The following is a 17,164-nucleotide window of genomic DNA, read 5'->3' as shown; positions in this document are numbered from 1 at the left end:
AAAATACATCAATTAAAAAAGATGGTTCATTAAATAGTTGTTGCCAATAACCTGATAATGGCATACGAAAATAGATATATGGTTTTCAAACTACAATCGGAGACTATATGAAACAGAATAAATGATACATGCAGTAAACACTATAACAGTGATTCCACTCCTTGCTACACAAGGGCCAATCGGATGCAGCAGGCTGAGCAGGTGCACCGTTTGCAGTGATCACCGACGTCCAACATCGCCTCTCCACGGTCCCTTGATCAATACTTCATCAACGCTCACACGGAATACACAAGCTTTGATTCTCCCTACAACCTTGAAGTGTGATTCTCCGCCCGACCCTGCTGAGATCGGCCCAGGCCAGAGCAGCCCCCTCCTCCCATTGGCTGACGAGCAGACTTCACAGAGTGAACCAGCGGAGAGGCCCCGGCTCCTGTAGAGCGGTTGGGGCCCCCCCCTCCTCCCCTCCATCTTAGCCCTGACCCACTGTAATTCTCTCAGCTCAGCGGGCCGGGCCAGACCTTCTTTTGTCCAATGGCACCCTGGGATTCGTAGTCTTGTTGTGCCAAAATGCGAGCAGTTTAAAAAAAGATGAGACGAAAAAACGTAGTGCTTTTGTGAAAAGGCACTGCGCTTAATATCGGTAATGTGTGTGGTACGACTCTAGAATACTTAAGAAGAACCCCTTTGAAGAACCTATCTTTTTTGTATTCTTGTGAACCTACATTCGGTAGGCCTGTTAAGTGTTTTGCATGGCGGGTTCCTTCCTACATGCATGATACAGGTTTCCCTCTTTTCCGATGCCAAGAGTTTTTCCATTTTTCCCTGGCCAGCTGGTCAGGGGTCTGATGCTAGCGAGCGCGAGGGCCCCTAGCTCTCTTCCCACTTTCTCCCGCACCTGTTCCTGTTTGGCAAGGCGGTCTTGAGGATCCTGCGAGTTTGGAGAACAGCCATCTGCTCTCTTTTTTACCCACAATCCCCAGAGCTCTTATGTGCATCCCCATTTATAACAAGCTCTGAGGCCCAGTGGCGACTGAAATCCAGTAAGGGCTGTAATGGATTGGCATGCTGGCTTATCTCAAATTGACTATCGCTAAAGGGAGTGTCTTTGTACTGTAGGGGGTCCCTGCGAGGACCACTGACAGGCCCGATCAGAGGGCCATTGAATGCATGCATATAAGGTGACTGTTTACAATGACCTGCCTCTGAAATCCTGAAATGTATTGATTCAAGTCATTGACCTCGTTTTGTTGACATTATTTTTCCCATTATAAGTTGAACAAACATATTTAACTTATCCAAGTGAAATATATATATGGATAGATTAGATCAGAGAGAAAAAAGGGTGACTGAGAGTGAGGAGAGAGAGAGGGAGAGAGATGAACAGAGACACACACACACACACGTATTCTCTAAATTGTGGTGGAAAACAACAAGTACATTTTGAAAAGTAACTGTGTATTCTTCACGCAGTTCAACACACGTGCATCTTCTTCTTATTTAAAGCGCAAATATGGCCTTATAAAACGTCCTACATGATTGACTACATATCCCATGGCCCAAGCCTGTTATACGCAGTGCGCATGACCAAAAAGGTGGAGCGCGTAAATCGCGGATATCCCGTTCTGCAAAATGGCGGCGTGACAGAGGCTTGTTTAAAATTTTAGTTTGAAACAACGTCGTCACAGTTTCCGTCAGGGGAGTGTCTGGACCTGCCTCACATTTAAGATATAATAACAGGAATTTAAACTTCCTGAAAGGGTATGTTTTTTTTAACTTTATTTTAATCCAAAACCAATAACCGCTTGACGCACGATAGCTTTAAAATGTTAGCGGAGTCTGTGTGTGTTTGTGAGTGGGCCAAGTTTTTGGCCTCTCACAAAGTATCACTTCATTTCACGAAAACCACGTTATCGATACACGCCGGTGATGTAAAGCGGATAGTGTCGATGCCCCGTCCCGACTATGTGACCGCAGTATACCGCTCCGTAGTGGACCTCCTCAGCGTGTTGGTGTGTGATGGTGACCCGGTTGCTAACCCGGGGCTAGCGGGTTAGCAACGCGTCGCTGTCCGGCTTTTTGACGATCTATGGCATCATTCAAGTTCTTGAAAATATACACTTACGTGGGATAATCAGACGCACTAACGCTTCTACAGCGTGTCATGTTGTTATTTAACAGAGGAGATCTTTAATGAGGGAGAGAACGGTTGAAGTAGCCTAACGAGTCCGAGGTTGTGACTGGTGCGCATGCGTGCGCACGCGCATAACTGATATTGTAGCAGAGTCGCAGGACACCGGCAACGTGAACCTGGTGTTGAGTTTGGCCTCGCCATGAGGGACAGATGCAGGGAGGCGTATACTGTGGAGCTTCATGCAACACACATTTGTTCACTCGTCATAAATAAATACAATGAACTACATTATCATGGGTTCTGCTGTGACTGATTTTGGTAGATAAGGTCTCCTGCACTGTGAGACATCAGTTAGACAGACTTTGATGTATAACATCGAGTTATACATCGACTTAACTTATATCCAATCCACTCCAAGTGGATACCTTAATAATCATATGATGTGGATAGGTAATAGCATCGATATCAATGAAGTGTGACAGTTTTACCCTTACTACTATAATATCTTCCCTAGATCTAAATAATGTATTTCAAAGGTTTCTTTAATTTACACATGTGATCTGCTTGTGTAGCCAACCTGATAATCATATGATTTATGGCTAGGTAAAAGCATTAATTTAAATGACGTGTGACACGTCATTTAACTGTCTGACACTGTCACGTCATAAGTTGTCTACCGATTTTCCAGCCATTGCAGTAGGTTAACTCGTCCAATGTAAACTGTTATTTTGAATTGGAAAGTTAACTGCATGCTTCAACTTGTTCCACAGAACAGCTGTGATGGCCAAACGAATCGCTGATAAGGAGTTGACCGACAGGAACTGGGATCAGGAGGAAGAAGGAGAGGAGGTGAGTGAACCCTAACCCAATAATAAAGGGGTGACAATTATTTCATTGCTTGGTTTACATTCAATGCAAACACTGACACTTTCATATTACAAGTGTACTTGTAGTATTTGTTAACAGTTTTAAGTAACATTAGTGATGCTATCCACATCTTGAGGAAAATGACAGTGGACTCCATGTATTAACGGTTTATGCATATTGATTTTATTAAATTCTTGGTTACCAAAGTATTTAGAGTGCAGATAAAGAGGTGTAGACTACTAGTCTCATATACATGTTTAGCCTGCATCTAAATACATCAATGAATAGTTATATTCTGGTGATGGCTAAATCTGCAATGTCACATTGCCCCATCTAAAATCCTTTGGTGTCCAAGTGGAAAAGTGGAGTAAAAAGTTGTTAGGTGTCTGTTTCTGTTTTCCAGCTAGCTTCTAACTTATCCCCACACCTGGTTACCCATGGTTACCCAGGATGCTGCACAGCGCCTCACAGCACATTAACAACACCACAAGCAGCTTCTAATTGAATCGCATGGCATAATACTTTCTAGATGCAAATTGATAATGGGTTGTTGTGAATGAATTTCTTCCAGATTGTAATATCCTGATATTATGTTGTTTATAACGGCAACAAGAAAGCCATACAACAAGTATGAACAGTTGAAGAATATGGTTTATTACCTGCAACACTACAAGCATTTAACCTTCACCGGCAGCATTAAGAGCATTTAACTATCAGTAACAACCCTAGGAGCATTTAAACATCACTAGCAGCACTTAGCCATCACTAGCAGCACCAGGAGCCTCTGACCATCTGCTCTAAGAGCAATGAGCCATCACTAGCTGCAGCACTAGGAGCATTTTACCAACACTATCAGTATTATACCATCACCACTAGGAGTGTTTACCTTAGAGCAGCCACAGTGCAGGGCCTAACTCTAGCCCTATGACTGGAGACTTGGTCAAGGGCAGCGACAGGACTATTAACTCAACATGTAGGGTGTGGGATAAAACCAGCGCACCCGGAAGTAACCAACTCGAAAACAGGGAGAACACACAAACGTCTGTCTCTGGGGGTTCGAACCAAAGAACTTCTTGCTGTGAGGCGACTGTGCTAACCATTGTGCCACAGGGTTGCGATTAATGCTAGTGCTAATTTCTCCTGTGTCCAACAGGCAGGGACCTTTTCCATCGCCAGTGTTGATGTGCTGAAGAACCGACCAATCAAGAAGGCCAAGCGTAGGAATATTGGAGAGGTAACGTCCCAGAATTCTTCACTCACATGTCACATGTCACCTCAAGGGGATATCCCTAGTATAGTAGTATACTATAACATAGTATAGTATGCTTGTATACCAATATATTAAGGTTAATCCCCTTGAGATAAAGAATCTAGTTCTCAAGGGGGTCCTCGGGCACAAAAAACAAAACAAAAAACAATCTACATGTTAACTTAACTAAGAAGGACGTACACATAAGGGCTCCCCCACCATCCCACACCATACCTACTACATATTTTAATACAAGTGTCGCCTATCCACAAAATGAAGGAGAAATTAAATTAAAGAACACACCATATAACATGTCGAAGTACTGAGCCTACTTATAATCTAAAAGTGAATGTATATACAATCAAGAACAAGATGGTTTGCGATAGACAACAAAGAAGTCTTGAATTCAGGACCAGAACTAATCGATCTGAATGAATCAGGTCAAATTAATCTGGTTTGATGGTGCTTTAAACTCAGAAGCACGTCCCTCAACTTCTCTAAAGATTGTAGAGACTGTATAAAAGGTTGATGAGTGGACAATTTGTTTTCTTACTTACAATTGATTCATTAGCAGATTATTTTATCCTCCCCACCGAATTCAGATGCAACTAATAATGGGAAGATTGCGGTTAGTGTCTTGCTTAAGGATGCATAAAGGTAGACTGAGAATGCCATACTTGATGGAAAAAAAGAAGAAGATGAGTATGTCTGCATTGCCTGGGGAGAGTGTAGACTCTCCCCAGGCAATGCAGACATCCTGAATTTAAAGTTGTAAATCCAGGGTTAGGGATTATTTACAATCCATGTTAAAAAGAAGGGATAATGCCTCAGATTGCAATTTTTTAAATTATTGACTGTGCTTAAATGAAGCAGGATTATTACCTAATTTTTCACTTTATTTTGTTTTTACACATTTGAAGATTTTATTTAAAGTCACATTTGTCTTGTTATCTTTTTTGTTGTTGTTCATCCGAAAATGAGCCGACCCGTGACTCAAAAACCATGACGCGATCCGAACCGTGAGTTTTGTGATCCGTTGCACCCCTAGTGATTAGGGATGGGGATCATTAATATTTATTGATATCGACACCATTTTCGATACTTCTTAACAATCCAAGTCTTTATCGATACCACTATCGGTACTTTTCTATTAATTGGTGGAAATACGACGCATTTTTAGTGATGAGGAAAATATTCAGGAAATAAATAATTGTATTTTAAATTAAATGTGTAATTCTTAATAAATATTGACATCAGTAGTTTTAATTTTATATACTAAAATTATTAGAGCACTATACAACTGTATTAGTAATGTATAAGTAAGTAATATAGCAACATGAGTAATACAGTATTACTCATGTTTCTCACGAAAAACTCAATTTACAGTTTCTTTGTTACATTTGAACGCATCATGGGTTGAGCCAAGCTCAACCCATCATCACTCAGCTTTTTGTAAACTTTATTTACTTTTTTAAGATAACTAGCTTGTATGCTGCCGATTACAACACCGATTTCCCAATTGGATTACTTTATTTAGCTGACGGGACTATCGACAATGTCTGTGCGATTACCGCTCATACCCTTTAGTGGATGATTAAGACGGGCCGTCTGTGGTGCGGCAGGAGAAGGAGGAGACAGTCTTTTCAACTCGGAGACAGTCGAAGGTTCTGCATTTGGCCTTTATTTGATGCACGGTGCTAATGTGCTTGGCCATTGAGGTTGTGTTCCCCCCCTTTACAGTAAATGATTTTCGCCCTTTTCGCCCGTTCAGCCATCCTCGCGAGCAAAGTTAACTGCCAGACATCACTTGTTTTACTTGTAGTACCTGTTTGCTCACAAATCCATTCAAAAACATTGTTGGACACGCTGCAGTGATTGCAATGATTAAATTTAAATGCTGTGACGCGACTCGAGAGACACAACATTACGTTTCAGGACCTACGGGACAAAAATAATAATAAATGAACGACGGGACTCGATAGTGGTATCGATAAGCCCAAAAGTTAATGATTTTCGGGTTTTGAAAAAAGTGGAACCGGGTCCTTGATAGAACTGGTTTTCGATGCCCATCCCTAATGGTGATGAAAATGAATATTTTAGGTGCAGTGGAATATTCCTTTCTCTTAAGCCCAAGGCTCGGAAACAAAGACAATCATTTCCACTTGGTTCTCCTCAGATTTAATCCTCTTTTTAAGAGTCAGACCAAAAGTCAAAGTCAGCTTTATTGTCCATTACAAAAAATGTACAAGACAAATAGAAAAACCAAAATGTCGTTTGTCACTGACCTCCGGTGCATTAAGTGTAAAATAAAATTTGGTAAAAAATAAACATCCTGAGCGTCCGTCCTGACGCGCTTGTTCTCCCTGTTTCAGAGTGAGAACCCCGGTGCCTTCAAAGGCTTTAAGGGCTTCTCCCTGATGTCATCGGGGTCCAGCGCCGCCCCCGCCACCGGGTTCTCCGGCTTCGGGAACGGCGGCGGCGGCTTCAAGGGGCTGGCGGGGCTGTCCAATGGCAGCACTCCGTTCGGGGGCTTCTCGTCCACCACCGCCCCCGGTGAGTTTGTAGCGCTTTCTTTTCTTAACGATTGACGTTATCGTGTGTGTGCGTGTGTGTGTGTGTCTCCCACCCAACCACTTGCTTTGCATTGTATCAAGTATACACCAGTTAATCTGCAGAACAACATAATTGTTCTAACAATGTACGCCGTTCGGTGGGCACTTTGGTTGGAGGCGTGTTGCGAGGCCGTGAGTGCCTGCTTTCCTCACACGGGTGGTGGCACCTCCAGTGGGAGTTGATTGCCTAACGCTGACTGTGTTAATGCCCTGCTCCAGCGTTTTGAGCTGCGTGGGTGTGAGCGCTCCCTCTCCCTGTGTGCTGTTTCTTGCGTTCTGTTAATGTTACAGGGCCAGGGCACATTTCAGATGAGGAGTTAAGGATACAGGGGGTATATATTTGGATCTTAAATCGGTTCATGTGCTATTCAGTGTGTTGAGTTGTGATTTTTCTTATGCAGGAAATGCATTTGAATAATTGATGCGTGTCCTGAGATAGCACCTGTATTTAGACCAGAGGTCTATCCATACTGGCAGTGCATATTACTACAATAAGCATTAAAAACCCACCAAAAAAAGCCTTTGTTGGGACATCAAAAGTATTACGACCTGAGGGAAATAGAATATAATTTTGGCAAATCCGGACATACTGCATGTCCTTGCTTTACTAGTAGCGTCACATTGAAGGTAATTCATCACTATCTCCGCCCGGCCACTGAGGGACGGTGGGGGGAAGGCGTATCATTGAGTAACCTTTTGTCTGCGCACTCGCCGTCCAGTGAAGATATGTAATCGAGTTGGTGTGTGTGTATGTATGTGTGTGTGTGTGTGTGTGCGCGTGTGTGTGGTGCCATTTCATGACATTGTAGCCGGAGGGCACGTGGAGAGGAGCTGCAGCAGCACTTCCAGCCGGGATCTCCTCCTCGCTGTCTCTCTGTGTGTGTGTGTGTGTGTGTGTGTGTGTGTGTGTTTGTGTGTGTGTGTGTGTGTGTGGGAGGAGGAAAGGAGGTTGCGGGGGTGGGGTGTCTTTTTTTTTTCTTTCGGATGCAGACCCCTTTTAAGCAAACCCCTCCCCCAGTCCCCTGAAATGTGCGCCGGTCTCTCTCTCTCTCTCTCTCTCTCTCTCTCTCTCTCTCCCCCCCCCGGGGGTATATCTGGTCGACAGGAACGCTGCCTGGCTAACGTTCTCCCTTGAATCTCCCTCTCCTCCTCCCACCTCCCCTCCCCTCTGTTCCCTCTCAGGTTTAACATTCAACGGCCCCTCCTCCTCCTCCTCCTCCTCCACCACCGCCGGTGACGTCACCACCAATGGCTCCGCCCCCAGCTCCACTCAGAGCCCCGGCGCTCTCGGCAGCGGCATTAGCGGCGGCGGCAGCGTTGCCGTCGGTAACAACAAGGAGTACAGCCGGCAGCTCACGGCGCTCAACTGCTCGGTGCGCGACTGGATCGTCAAGCACGTCAACGGCAACCCGCTGTGCGACCTCAACCCCATCTTCAGGGACTACGAGCAGCACCTGGCCAGCATCGAGAGGAAGTACGGCGCCACAGCGGCGGCCGCCACCGACGGGGGTTCCCATGGCAACGCGCCAGGGGGAGAGAAGCAGGCGGGGGGGGCACTGCCAGCCTCCTCTTCCTCTTCTTCTTCTTCTTCCGCCTCCGCCGACGCTTCTCCTTCCTCCTCCTCCTCCTCGTCAGCGGCGACGGCGGTGCCCTCCTTCTCCTCGCCCGCGGCGGGCGCCCCGCTGAAGACGCCGGCGTCTTTGTTCTCCTTCGCCCGGGACGGCGCCGCCGACAAGGGCAGCAGCCCGGCCGGCGCGGCGCCCGTCCCCGCCGGCGCGGCGCCCGTCCCCGCCGGCGTGACGTTTAACTTCGGCCAGAAGCTGGACAGCGCGGCCCTGGGGCCGTTGGCGTCAGGCGGCGGAGGCACCGCCGTCTCCCCCAGCTTCTCCTTCTCCTCTGCCCCAGGCCAGGGCTCCCTGTTCGGAGGTGCCACCACCACGTCGGCTCTACCCTTCTCGTTCGGCGGGGCGAAGGCAGAGGCGGCCCAGCCCACCACCACAGGTACGGCAGCGGTGGCGGTGGCAGCGGGCTCCTTGGACTGGGTTCACCCCACTCTGGCTGTGGTTGTGTTGGATCGTTAGAAGGGGAGAGCACAGCACAGAGCGAGGGCTGATGTGGCTCTATGTTTGGGATCCCTGGGTTTGAGGATGTTTTTATAAACGAAGGGGAGCCTCCGATGTAGTTTAAAAGGATTAAATGTACCCGGTTTGAATTGCAAATCCCACTGATGGATCCTATAGAAATGTGAATTCAAAGCATAACAATCTGGGCTTATTTTGGGTCAACTATTGAGAGTGAATACTCGGTCCTGACGTAAGCGTTATCAGCAGGACGTTTAACACGCTGCTGTGTGTCTGTCACAACTGCCCCTCTCGGGCGATTAATCACTGAGTTCACCACAGAATGCAAGGCAGCGCTGGGTCTGGGCAAATGTGTAAGAGGCTGCTGTTTGTCTCCTGCAGATGAGAACGGAGAGGAGGATTCCGACGAGCCACCCAAAGTGGAGGTCAGGGAGATCAAGGAGAAGGATGCCTTCTACTCCCAGAGGTAGGCATCTCCTGTCCACCTCACGGACGTCTCCTGGTGTCTGTCGGGGAAAACGTTAGGACAGACAGACAGACGGACCACAGGCTGTTTCATAAAAACAAATGGGTCTGTGTGTATGGGATGCTGTGCTGTGGTGAAAACGTGACGTTGAGCTTGTGATTTAAGGTAGTGTTGGGTCAAATAGTGGGTAAGATGGAGCCGTGCAGAAGAAGCTTCGTAACACTTTATAATGAGGTGCCATAATAAATACCTAACCCTTTGTTAATATTTGTTTATTGTTACTAAAATATCTATTTGGCACAAGTTTTTCACTGACCACAGTGTGTCGCTGGGTAGGGTTAGGGTTGCTGGGTAGGGTTAGGGTCGCTGGGTAGGGTTAGGGTCGCTGGGTAGGGTTAGGGTCGCTGGGTAGGGTTAGGGTTGCTGGGTAGGGTTAGGGCCGCTGGGTAGGGTTAGGGCCGTGTGTTAGGGTTAGGGTTAGGGCCGTATGTTAGGGTTAGGGTTAGGGCCGTGTGTTAGGGGTAGGGCCGTGTGTTAGGGGTAGGGCCGTGTGTTAGGGGTAGGGCCGTGTGTTAGGGGTAGGGCCGTGTGTTAGGGGTAGGGCCGTGTGTTAGGGTTAGGGCCGTGTGTTAGGGTTAGTGTCGCTGGGTAGGGTTAGGGTCGCTGGGTAGGGTTAGGGCCGTGTGTTAGGGGTAGGGCCGTGTGTTAGGGTTAGGGCCGTGTGTTAGGGTTAGGGCCGTGTGTTAGGGGTAGGGCCGTGTGTTAGGGTTAGGGCCGTGTGTTAGGGTTAGTGTCGCTGGGTAGGGTTAGGGTCGCTGGGTAGGGTTAAGGCCGTGTGTTAGGGTTAGGGCCGTGTGTTAGGGTTAGGGCCGTGTGTTAGGGGTAGGGCCGTGTGTTAGGGGTAGGGCCGTGTGTTAGGGGTAGGGCCGTGTGTTAGGGTTAGGGTTAGGGCCGTGTGTTAGGGTTAGGGCCGTGTGTTAGGGGTAGGGCCGTGTGTTAGGGGTAGGGCCGTGTGTTAGGGGTAGGGCCGTGTGTTAGGGGTAGGGTCATGTGTTAGGGTTAGGGCCGTGTGTTAGGGTTAGTGTCGCTGGGTAGGGTTAGGGTCACTGGGTAGGGTTAAGGCCGTGTGTTAGGGTTAGGGCCGTGTGTTAGGGGTAGGGCCGTGTGTTAGGGGTAGGGTCATGTGTTAGGGGTAGGGCCGTGTGTTAGGGTTGGGTTAGGGTTATGCAAACAACTAATATTTAATTAATGATGAAAAAAACTATTAACTTGTGCCAAATAGATATTTTAGTAACAATTAACAAATATTAACAAAGGGTTAGGTAATGACTAGTTTGCTATTTATTATGGCACCTTATTATAAAGCGTTACCGAAGCTTCTCGTTGTGTTCTAGTCCACGTACTGCAGCGGTATCACGGGAGCCTGTAGAGGGTGGGGTCACTGTCTCTACTGGGATCATGCTGTCTGAGGCAGCAGTGTCCTCTTGGATTGGCTTTAGTACTCCTAAAGATAACCATCAGTCGTAAACGGGACGGATTAGAAGAAGCCGCTGAAGGAATACCATTTTGTGTTTTCACTGAGGCCTTAAAGGGTCTCTAGAATAAGGGCTAAGGTCACAAGCAGACCAACGGGTACGACAGATTTTATTGGACGATGGGCCGGGCCTCATTGGCGACCAATCAGGTGTGCCGATGAAGATGGACACTTTATGCCGAGGTGCTTTCATAGGGAAAACCTCAGGTGCTGCTCTAAACACTCGTTATGGGTCAGCCACTCTCATATACCAGGGCCCTGTGTGTTAATTCACTAGGTCCGTCTGTGACCCGTTCCCTGCTGCGTGAACAGAGCAGATTAGTGTAATGAGAAACACCTTTGTTACATTTACATTCAGGGAGTTTGGCCGACGCTTTATCCAAAGTGGCTTTAAAATAAGTAAATTTGCCAGAAGAAGGTGAAATTGCAATCTATCTCTTGTCTGTTGCTGTGTATGGCTGTTGAGGAACCAAGCTTAAGAATTATACTCTTGTGTTCTAGTACAATAAGATGTAGTAAAAGTGATTCTGATTCTACAGTAAGGATGTTCATAGAAACAAGTGCCAGGCACTAAAAATTGCTAGGTTTAGCCATTTCCTCGTATAGCTAGGTCTAAGACGCTACACAATGCTAATTACTATTTCTAATCGCAAGGACGTAAGACTCAAAATAAGTGCGTAAGAGGGGTCCTACGAGTATGCCTTTGTGTAAAGAGTATTGTTAACCTGGATCACGTAGTTACCAGATGGCTTGTGATACGCTGCAGGTATCCTAGGCTGGTGCAGGCTGTGGCTGCGTTCCAAATCGCGTACTTTTTCTTTTTACTTGTCGTACGTACTGCAGCTACCCTTACAAAGTATGCACTGATTACACACCTGTAGTGCCTGCCATCGACTTTCGCAGGCTCAGTCGATACGACGTATACTCTGCTGCGCAAAGGATTGTGGGTCGGAATGGCAAAAAGCCGGCTGGATGGCAATCTTGCGAGATGCAACGGGTTCTAGTACAACATCCTGGTAATTTTGGCATACTGCCTGTTCCATACTATGTATTGGGACACACTAAATCTTCTGGCCTACTAAATAGTCTGGTAGTATGGGTAATGGACTGCGGTCTTCATCGTCGTAAGGTCGTCTCTCTCACACGATTTTGAGAACCCTCCGGTCTGCAGTGAGCACATAACCAGGTTGCGCTCCAGCGTTTGAGGAGGAAGAGGTCAGTGGATGTTCTAACGCTGATCCCTCCGCAGGTGTAAGCTGTTCTACAAGAAGGACGCCGAGTTCAAGGAGAAGGGCGTGGGCACGCTGCACCTGAAGCCCACTGCCGAGGGACGCACACAGCTGGTGATCCGCGCAGACACAAACCTGGGTGAGTTCTTGGTCTCTGTCTCTCTCTGTGTGTGTGTCTCTGTCTCGCTGTCTCTGTGTGTCTCTCTGTCCCTGTGTGTCTCTCTCTGTCTCTGTCTCTCTCTGTGTGTGTGTGTGTGTGTGTGTGTGTGTGTGTGTGTGTCACAATCAAGGCAGCCTAACGTGAGTGATGTGATGTGAACGTTGCATGCCAGTTATGTAATGTAGTCCTGGTCTTCAGAAAGGAAACATTGAATGTCTTGGCTATACATGACGGGGGGACGTGATGCAATGCATAGACCTTCATAGACCGTCAGCCTTTATGTTCGTCCGTCTTTGCTTTACAAGGCCTTGAATCAGACTGGGAAGAACTGGTTTATGTGATATATAATAATGGCCTAAAAAAATCCAATAAAATAAAAATAAATAACATTGGAAGAAAGTGAGGATCTTAAATGTGGTGTAGAAATGTTCATGATTTTAGTTTCTTACTGAGGGGTATAATTGAGTATTTAAATAGCATAGCAGAACTGTACCTCATTATATTATACTGGGTTGTAGGCGTTTTATTTCCATATTCTGATAATACTGAGGCAATAATTTTCTCAGCACTCGTTTTTGGCCAATTTATCCAAAGTGATCTTTACCGATGGAATCTATTGAGGAGGAAAGTTCAGATTCGCCGACTCACTGAATCAAATCGGGGGCTTGGCTCTGAGTGGTCGGTTCGGAGGTCCAACAAGGTCGTAGGACCCACAGGTCACAAATAGACCCGCTGGATCCAATCAGTGCCTAGGCCTCTGAGCGAGCAGGGCCTCTGAGCGAGCAGGGCCTCTGAGCGAGCAGGGCCTCCTCGCACGGCTTTTAAGTGCGGGCCGCACCCCTTTTATTTCGGTCTGGCCATGTGGCGTTCTGACCTCCTGCCGGTTGGCCAACACAAGAGCTATGTGGTCTGGTGTACGTTCTCATTGGTTACCGTATCCGAGCCCGCCCGTCAATGGCTGATCGATTTGACTATTTTGGTGTAAATGCAGGGTCAAATATTAAAACCACTAGTTAGACGTTCAATTTATCCACTCTGGTAGGTCATTTACAAAACAGCAAGAAGGAAGGCTAGACAAAAGAAGCAGACCACATCTTTGACAGTGATGCCGTCGTAAATCTGTTTGTCTGTTGCTGTATTTTACCCAAGGACTTAATAAATTACCCCAGGACTAAAGGTGTGTGTGTGTGTGTGTGTGTGTGTGTGTGTGTGTGTGTGTGTGTGTTGGCCTTGAGGAGCTGAACCGGGGGGGGGGGAGCTGAGATGTATTAACAGCTGCTCGTACATCATCTTCACGCCGTCGGTCGCTCCTTAAACGACTCTCCGAGCGCACTTTAGCAGAGGCTTCTCTAGCGTAGGACTCGTAGAAGAGGCTTCTCTAGCGTAGGACTCGTAGAAGAGGCTTCTCTAGCGTAGGAGACTCGTGGGAGAGGCTTCTCTAGCATAAGACTCATAGGAGAGGCTTCTCTAGCGTAGGACTCGTAGGAGAGGCTTCTCTAGCGTAGGACTCGTAGGAGAGGCTTCTCTAGCGTAGGAGACTCGTAGGAGAGGCTTCTTTGTCGTAGGAGACTCGTAGGAGTTATTCTGTCGTAGGAGACTCGTAGGAGAGGCTTTCTCAAGCTCAACGAGTCGATCTTGGATTTACATTGGGTCATTAAGTCCACAACTTTGATTTTGGGCGTTTTTGTGTATACTGCTTTGTCAAAAATCCCTCTTCTATGTTTCAAACACTGGGACATCATGGGGATTTAGTTTCACTGACCAGAGGCTTTATATTTAGTGAATTAAAATGTTCAATAAAGCAGGTTTTACTGGATAATAAAAAGGCAGGGAGTTTTATTTACTGTAGTGGAGGATGGGTGAGGGTAGTGGTCGTTTGGGCCAGGAGAGGGGGGATGGGTGGACCAGAGACTCAGAAACCTTTTGCAGGCTTTGATGCGTTTTTCATGGAATGGGTCTTTACATGGCGCTGGGTGTCCTCTAGTTGCCGCTGGGTGGTACTGCAACTGGGCCTCAGTCAAGGCCAGGGATACCTAGTCTGGAGGTTCTGGGTTTGAATCCCAATGTCCATCCCTCCTTGAGCAAAACACCCTAACCCCTATTAGAGATCTTCCGATACCATTTTTTTTTTTTCCTTTCCGATTCCTGAACTTGATATGGGCCGATACCGGGTATATACGAAACATAATTTAGCATTGTAACTAGTACTTATTGAAGGGTTCTCTTACGACAGCAATGTGTAGTCGGTTCACTTACTGACAATTTTTTCAGAACTACATCATTTACATTTATAAGTAAACATTATAATTGTAATACATTTGTATTCTTGTAGTTCCCTATTCTCGTAGTTCCGACTGGTTAGGCCGTACGCCCGTAGGTCGGAGACGACGCGTTTCCCATTCCGGCTTCACCCCCATGATGACGTGCATCCAAAACCCCCAGCTCTGGTCCCCTTTTGATGACGCTGTCTGTCTGCGTGTCCCTCCCCAGGCAACATCCTGCTCAACATCGTGCTGGCCCCATCCATGCCCAGCTCCCGCATGGGCAAGAACAACGTGGTGCTGGCGTGCGTGCCCAACCCGCCGGTGGACCCCAAGAGCCCCACCGTGCCGGTGCCCATGCTGATCCGCGTCAAGACCACGGAGGACGCCGACGCCCTCTACAAGATCCTGGAGGAGAAGAAGGCCTGAAGACCCCCCCCCCTTGCCTTTGCTCTCTTCCTCCATCCCCTCGCCTCCTCCCTCCCTTCCTCCTCCTCATCTTCGTCCTCTCGGTACCTCCCTTCTCCCTCCCTTCCTCCTCCTCATCTTCGTCCTCTCGGTACCCACCTCCACCCACCTCCGTCACAGCACAGACAAATCTCACATAACACATGAAGTCCGCCCTCCTTTTTGTCATCGCTTGCTCAAAGGGACCCGGTCAGAATTGAGCTGCCGGCCTTCGGCCCCCGGGGTCTCGTGTCTCGTCTCTGGGACCAGGGGCCGCCGTCGAATGAAGGGCCGAGTGTGACTTAAACTACCTATTTTGATCTCGACGTCCACAGACACGCGCACACACACGTACACGCAGAGCTCTGTCAAGCTGTCCGTCACTATGACCCCCTCCCTCCTGTCCTCACGTTTTGTTATTCACAACCAGTCGGTTCTTTAACTGTGAAAGCAGAGTCCCCGCTTGTCTCCTGCAGTAAAGCAGTGGATTTACGCTAGTTTTTAGTTCTCGTCTCCCGTCGGGACGTGGGATCCATCCCTTCCCGCTGCCCGTCGCCATTCCGTCTGGTCTCCACATCCATGCTGCTGTTTTTATCTGTAACGAGGAACCACGGGCTGACGAACCCTTTTTATTTTCAAACGATACCGTTTGTTAGTTCTTTTTTATTTGGTTCCGTTTTTGTAGACGGTTGGTGGAATCTGAGCATGTTTGAACTTCAATGTTTTATACTTGCCATGATCTTTTTTTTTTGTTGTCTTAACTAGCGTTTATTTTTATTTTAACGACTAAAGTGTGTGCAGGACCGTGTGCGTGTTGTATTTTGTGTGTGTGTGTCTGCGTCTGAATCAGCTTTACAGGGTGCAGCGGGGGGGTGAAACTGTAATCTCTAAACAATGCTCGGTCGGTTTGGTTTTACAAATTTTTCAAAAGAAAATTGCAGGAAATTGATTCTTCCTCCCACAAGCGGTTAACTCGTGACAGAGGTTTTTAGAGTATATTATAACTGGATCCGTGCGTCAGGGGTCCAGAGTGTTGAGGCTGTGTGCTATTTATTCTACAGGCGAAACATTTTTAACCTCCGTGTGTGTGCGTGTGTGCGTGTGTGTGTGTGTGTGTGATAAGGAACATGATGAAGAGCGACGCGTCGTTATGATTGGTTGTTTTCGTGTGTCTCTATTCAACATAGGGTGATTGTTTTGTTTTTCATTGTTTTCCAAGTGTCCCTTATGTGACGTAAGATGGTGGCCTTGTAAGGGTATGTTGTCATTGGCTTGTAAGTCATTTATTAAAAGAAAAAAACACCAATCACGTGTACCCTGTCATTTGGCTGTTGAACCCCCTGCCATCCCTCAGAGAACAGTTGGATTGTTCACCAAAGTCGGCTGAACTTTGAATATAGGCGATAAGGATCCTTGATGATTGGCCTTGGAATGTTAACACTGCATCTTATTGTACATATTTGGTTTCTTACGGTTCACTCTGAATTACAAAGTTTAATTAACTTATTAGACATGCACGCTAAGGATGATAAACAGAAGTTATTATAAAACAATTTGGATGAAAGCATCCACAATATGCTAATTATTTCAAAGAAATTCAGATATAAACTGGTGATCTGAAGATGGGAAATGTAAAGAACTATTGAAACGTGAAAGGCTGTTAACGCCCCCAACAAGGTAGAGAACAAATGAACTTCATATCCCTGGATTACCATGATTATCAGAATCCTGAATCCCACATCCTTCAAACTTCTACCATTGTCTTGATAAATCTTTCTATCTATCTTTGCAGGACTAACACAGGTGTCTCCATATCGATTCGCTGGTCTCTTACTGCTGTGAATGTACCAGCACGGATTAGTAGACTCGTCTAGCCAAGGTGAGAAATTGCTAATTTTTCCCAAATTACTCATTGCTGCATTACTATTTCAGTCGCATAAATAAAAAGCCTGGTTGCCCGCATGTTAATCTATGGCACTGGTATGTCAAAGTAGAAGAACCACAATTTGTGTTGTCAGACAATGAAATGAGTTCTGTACTGCAGAAGAAAATAGAAGGAGCAAATCTGGTGAGATGGAGTGACTAGTTTTAGCTTTGATAAATTTGTCAGGAGGTAGCAAGACTAGG

General features: G+C 46.8%; 1 protein-coding gene across 1 annotated transcript; it reads left to right on the top strand.

The window, feature by feature from the left end:
- The first annotated feature begins 1,617 nt into the window (after positions 1-1,617).
- On the top strand, positions 1,618-16,337 carry nup50 (nucleoporin 50). The gene is made up of 8 exons (XM_079735485.1): positions 1,618-1,758; positions 2,902-2,980; positions 4,152-4,232; positions 6,620-6,800; positions 8,042-8,860; positions 9,322-9,406; positions 12,190-12,308; positions 14,820-16,337. Exons 2-8 carry the CDS (start codon positions 2,912-2,914, stop codon positions 15,017-15,019), a joined length of 1,554 nt encoding a protein of 517 aa, XP_079591611.1. The 5' UTR covers positions 1,618-1,758; positions 2,902-2,911; the 3' UTR covers positions 15,020-16,337.
- Positions 16,338-17,164: the final 827 nt, after the last annotated feature.

Source organism: Pollachius pollachius, assembly GCF_949987615.1.
Source record: "Pollachius pollachius genome assembly, chromosome: 4".
NCBI lineage: Eukaryota > Metazoa > Chordata > Actinopteri > Gadiformes > Gadidae > Pollachius > Pollachius pollachius.
Note: the sequence above shows the minus strand (reverse complement) of the source record. Positions and strands in the feature narration are given on the sequence as shown.

What these genes read in the sequence shown, in the direction of transcription:
- nup50 (XM_079735485.1), top strand. Translation starts at nt 2,912, where the DNA reads ATGGCCAAACGAATCGCTGATAAGGAGTTGACCGACAGGAACTGGGAT. An exon ending in AGGAGGAAGAAGGAGAGGAG is followed by an intron (nt 2,981 to 4,151) that starts GTGAGTGAACCC and finishes TGTGTCCAACAG; the next exon opens with GCAGGGACCTTTTCCATCGC. An exon ending in AGCGTAGGAATATTGGAGAG is followed by an intron (nt 4,233 to 6,619) that starts GTAACGTCCCAG and finishes TCCCTGTTTCAG; the next exon opens with AGTGAGAACCCCGGTGCCTT.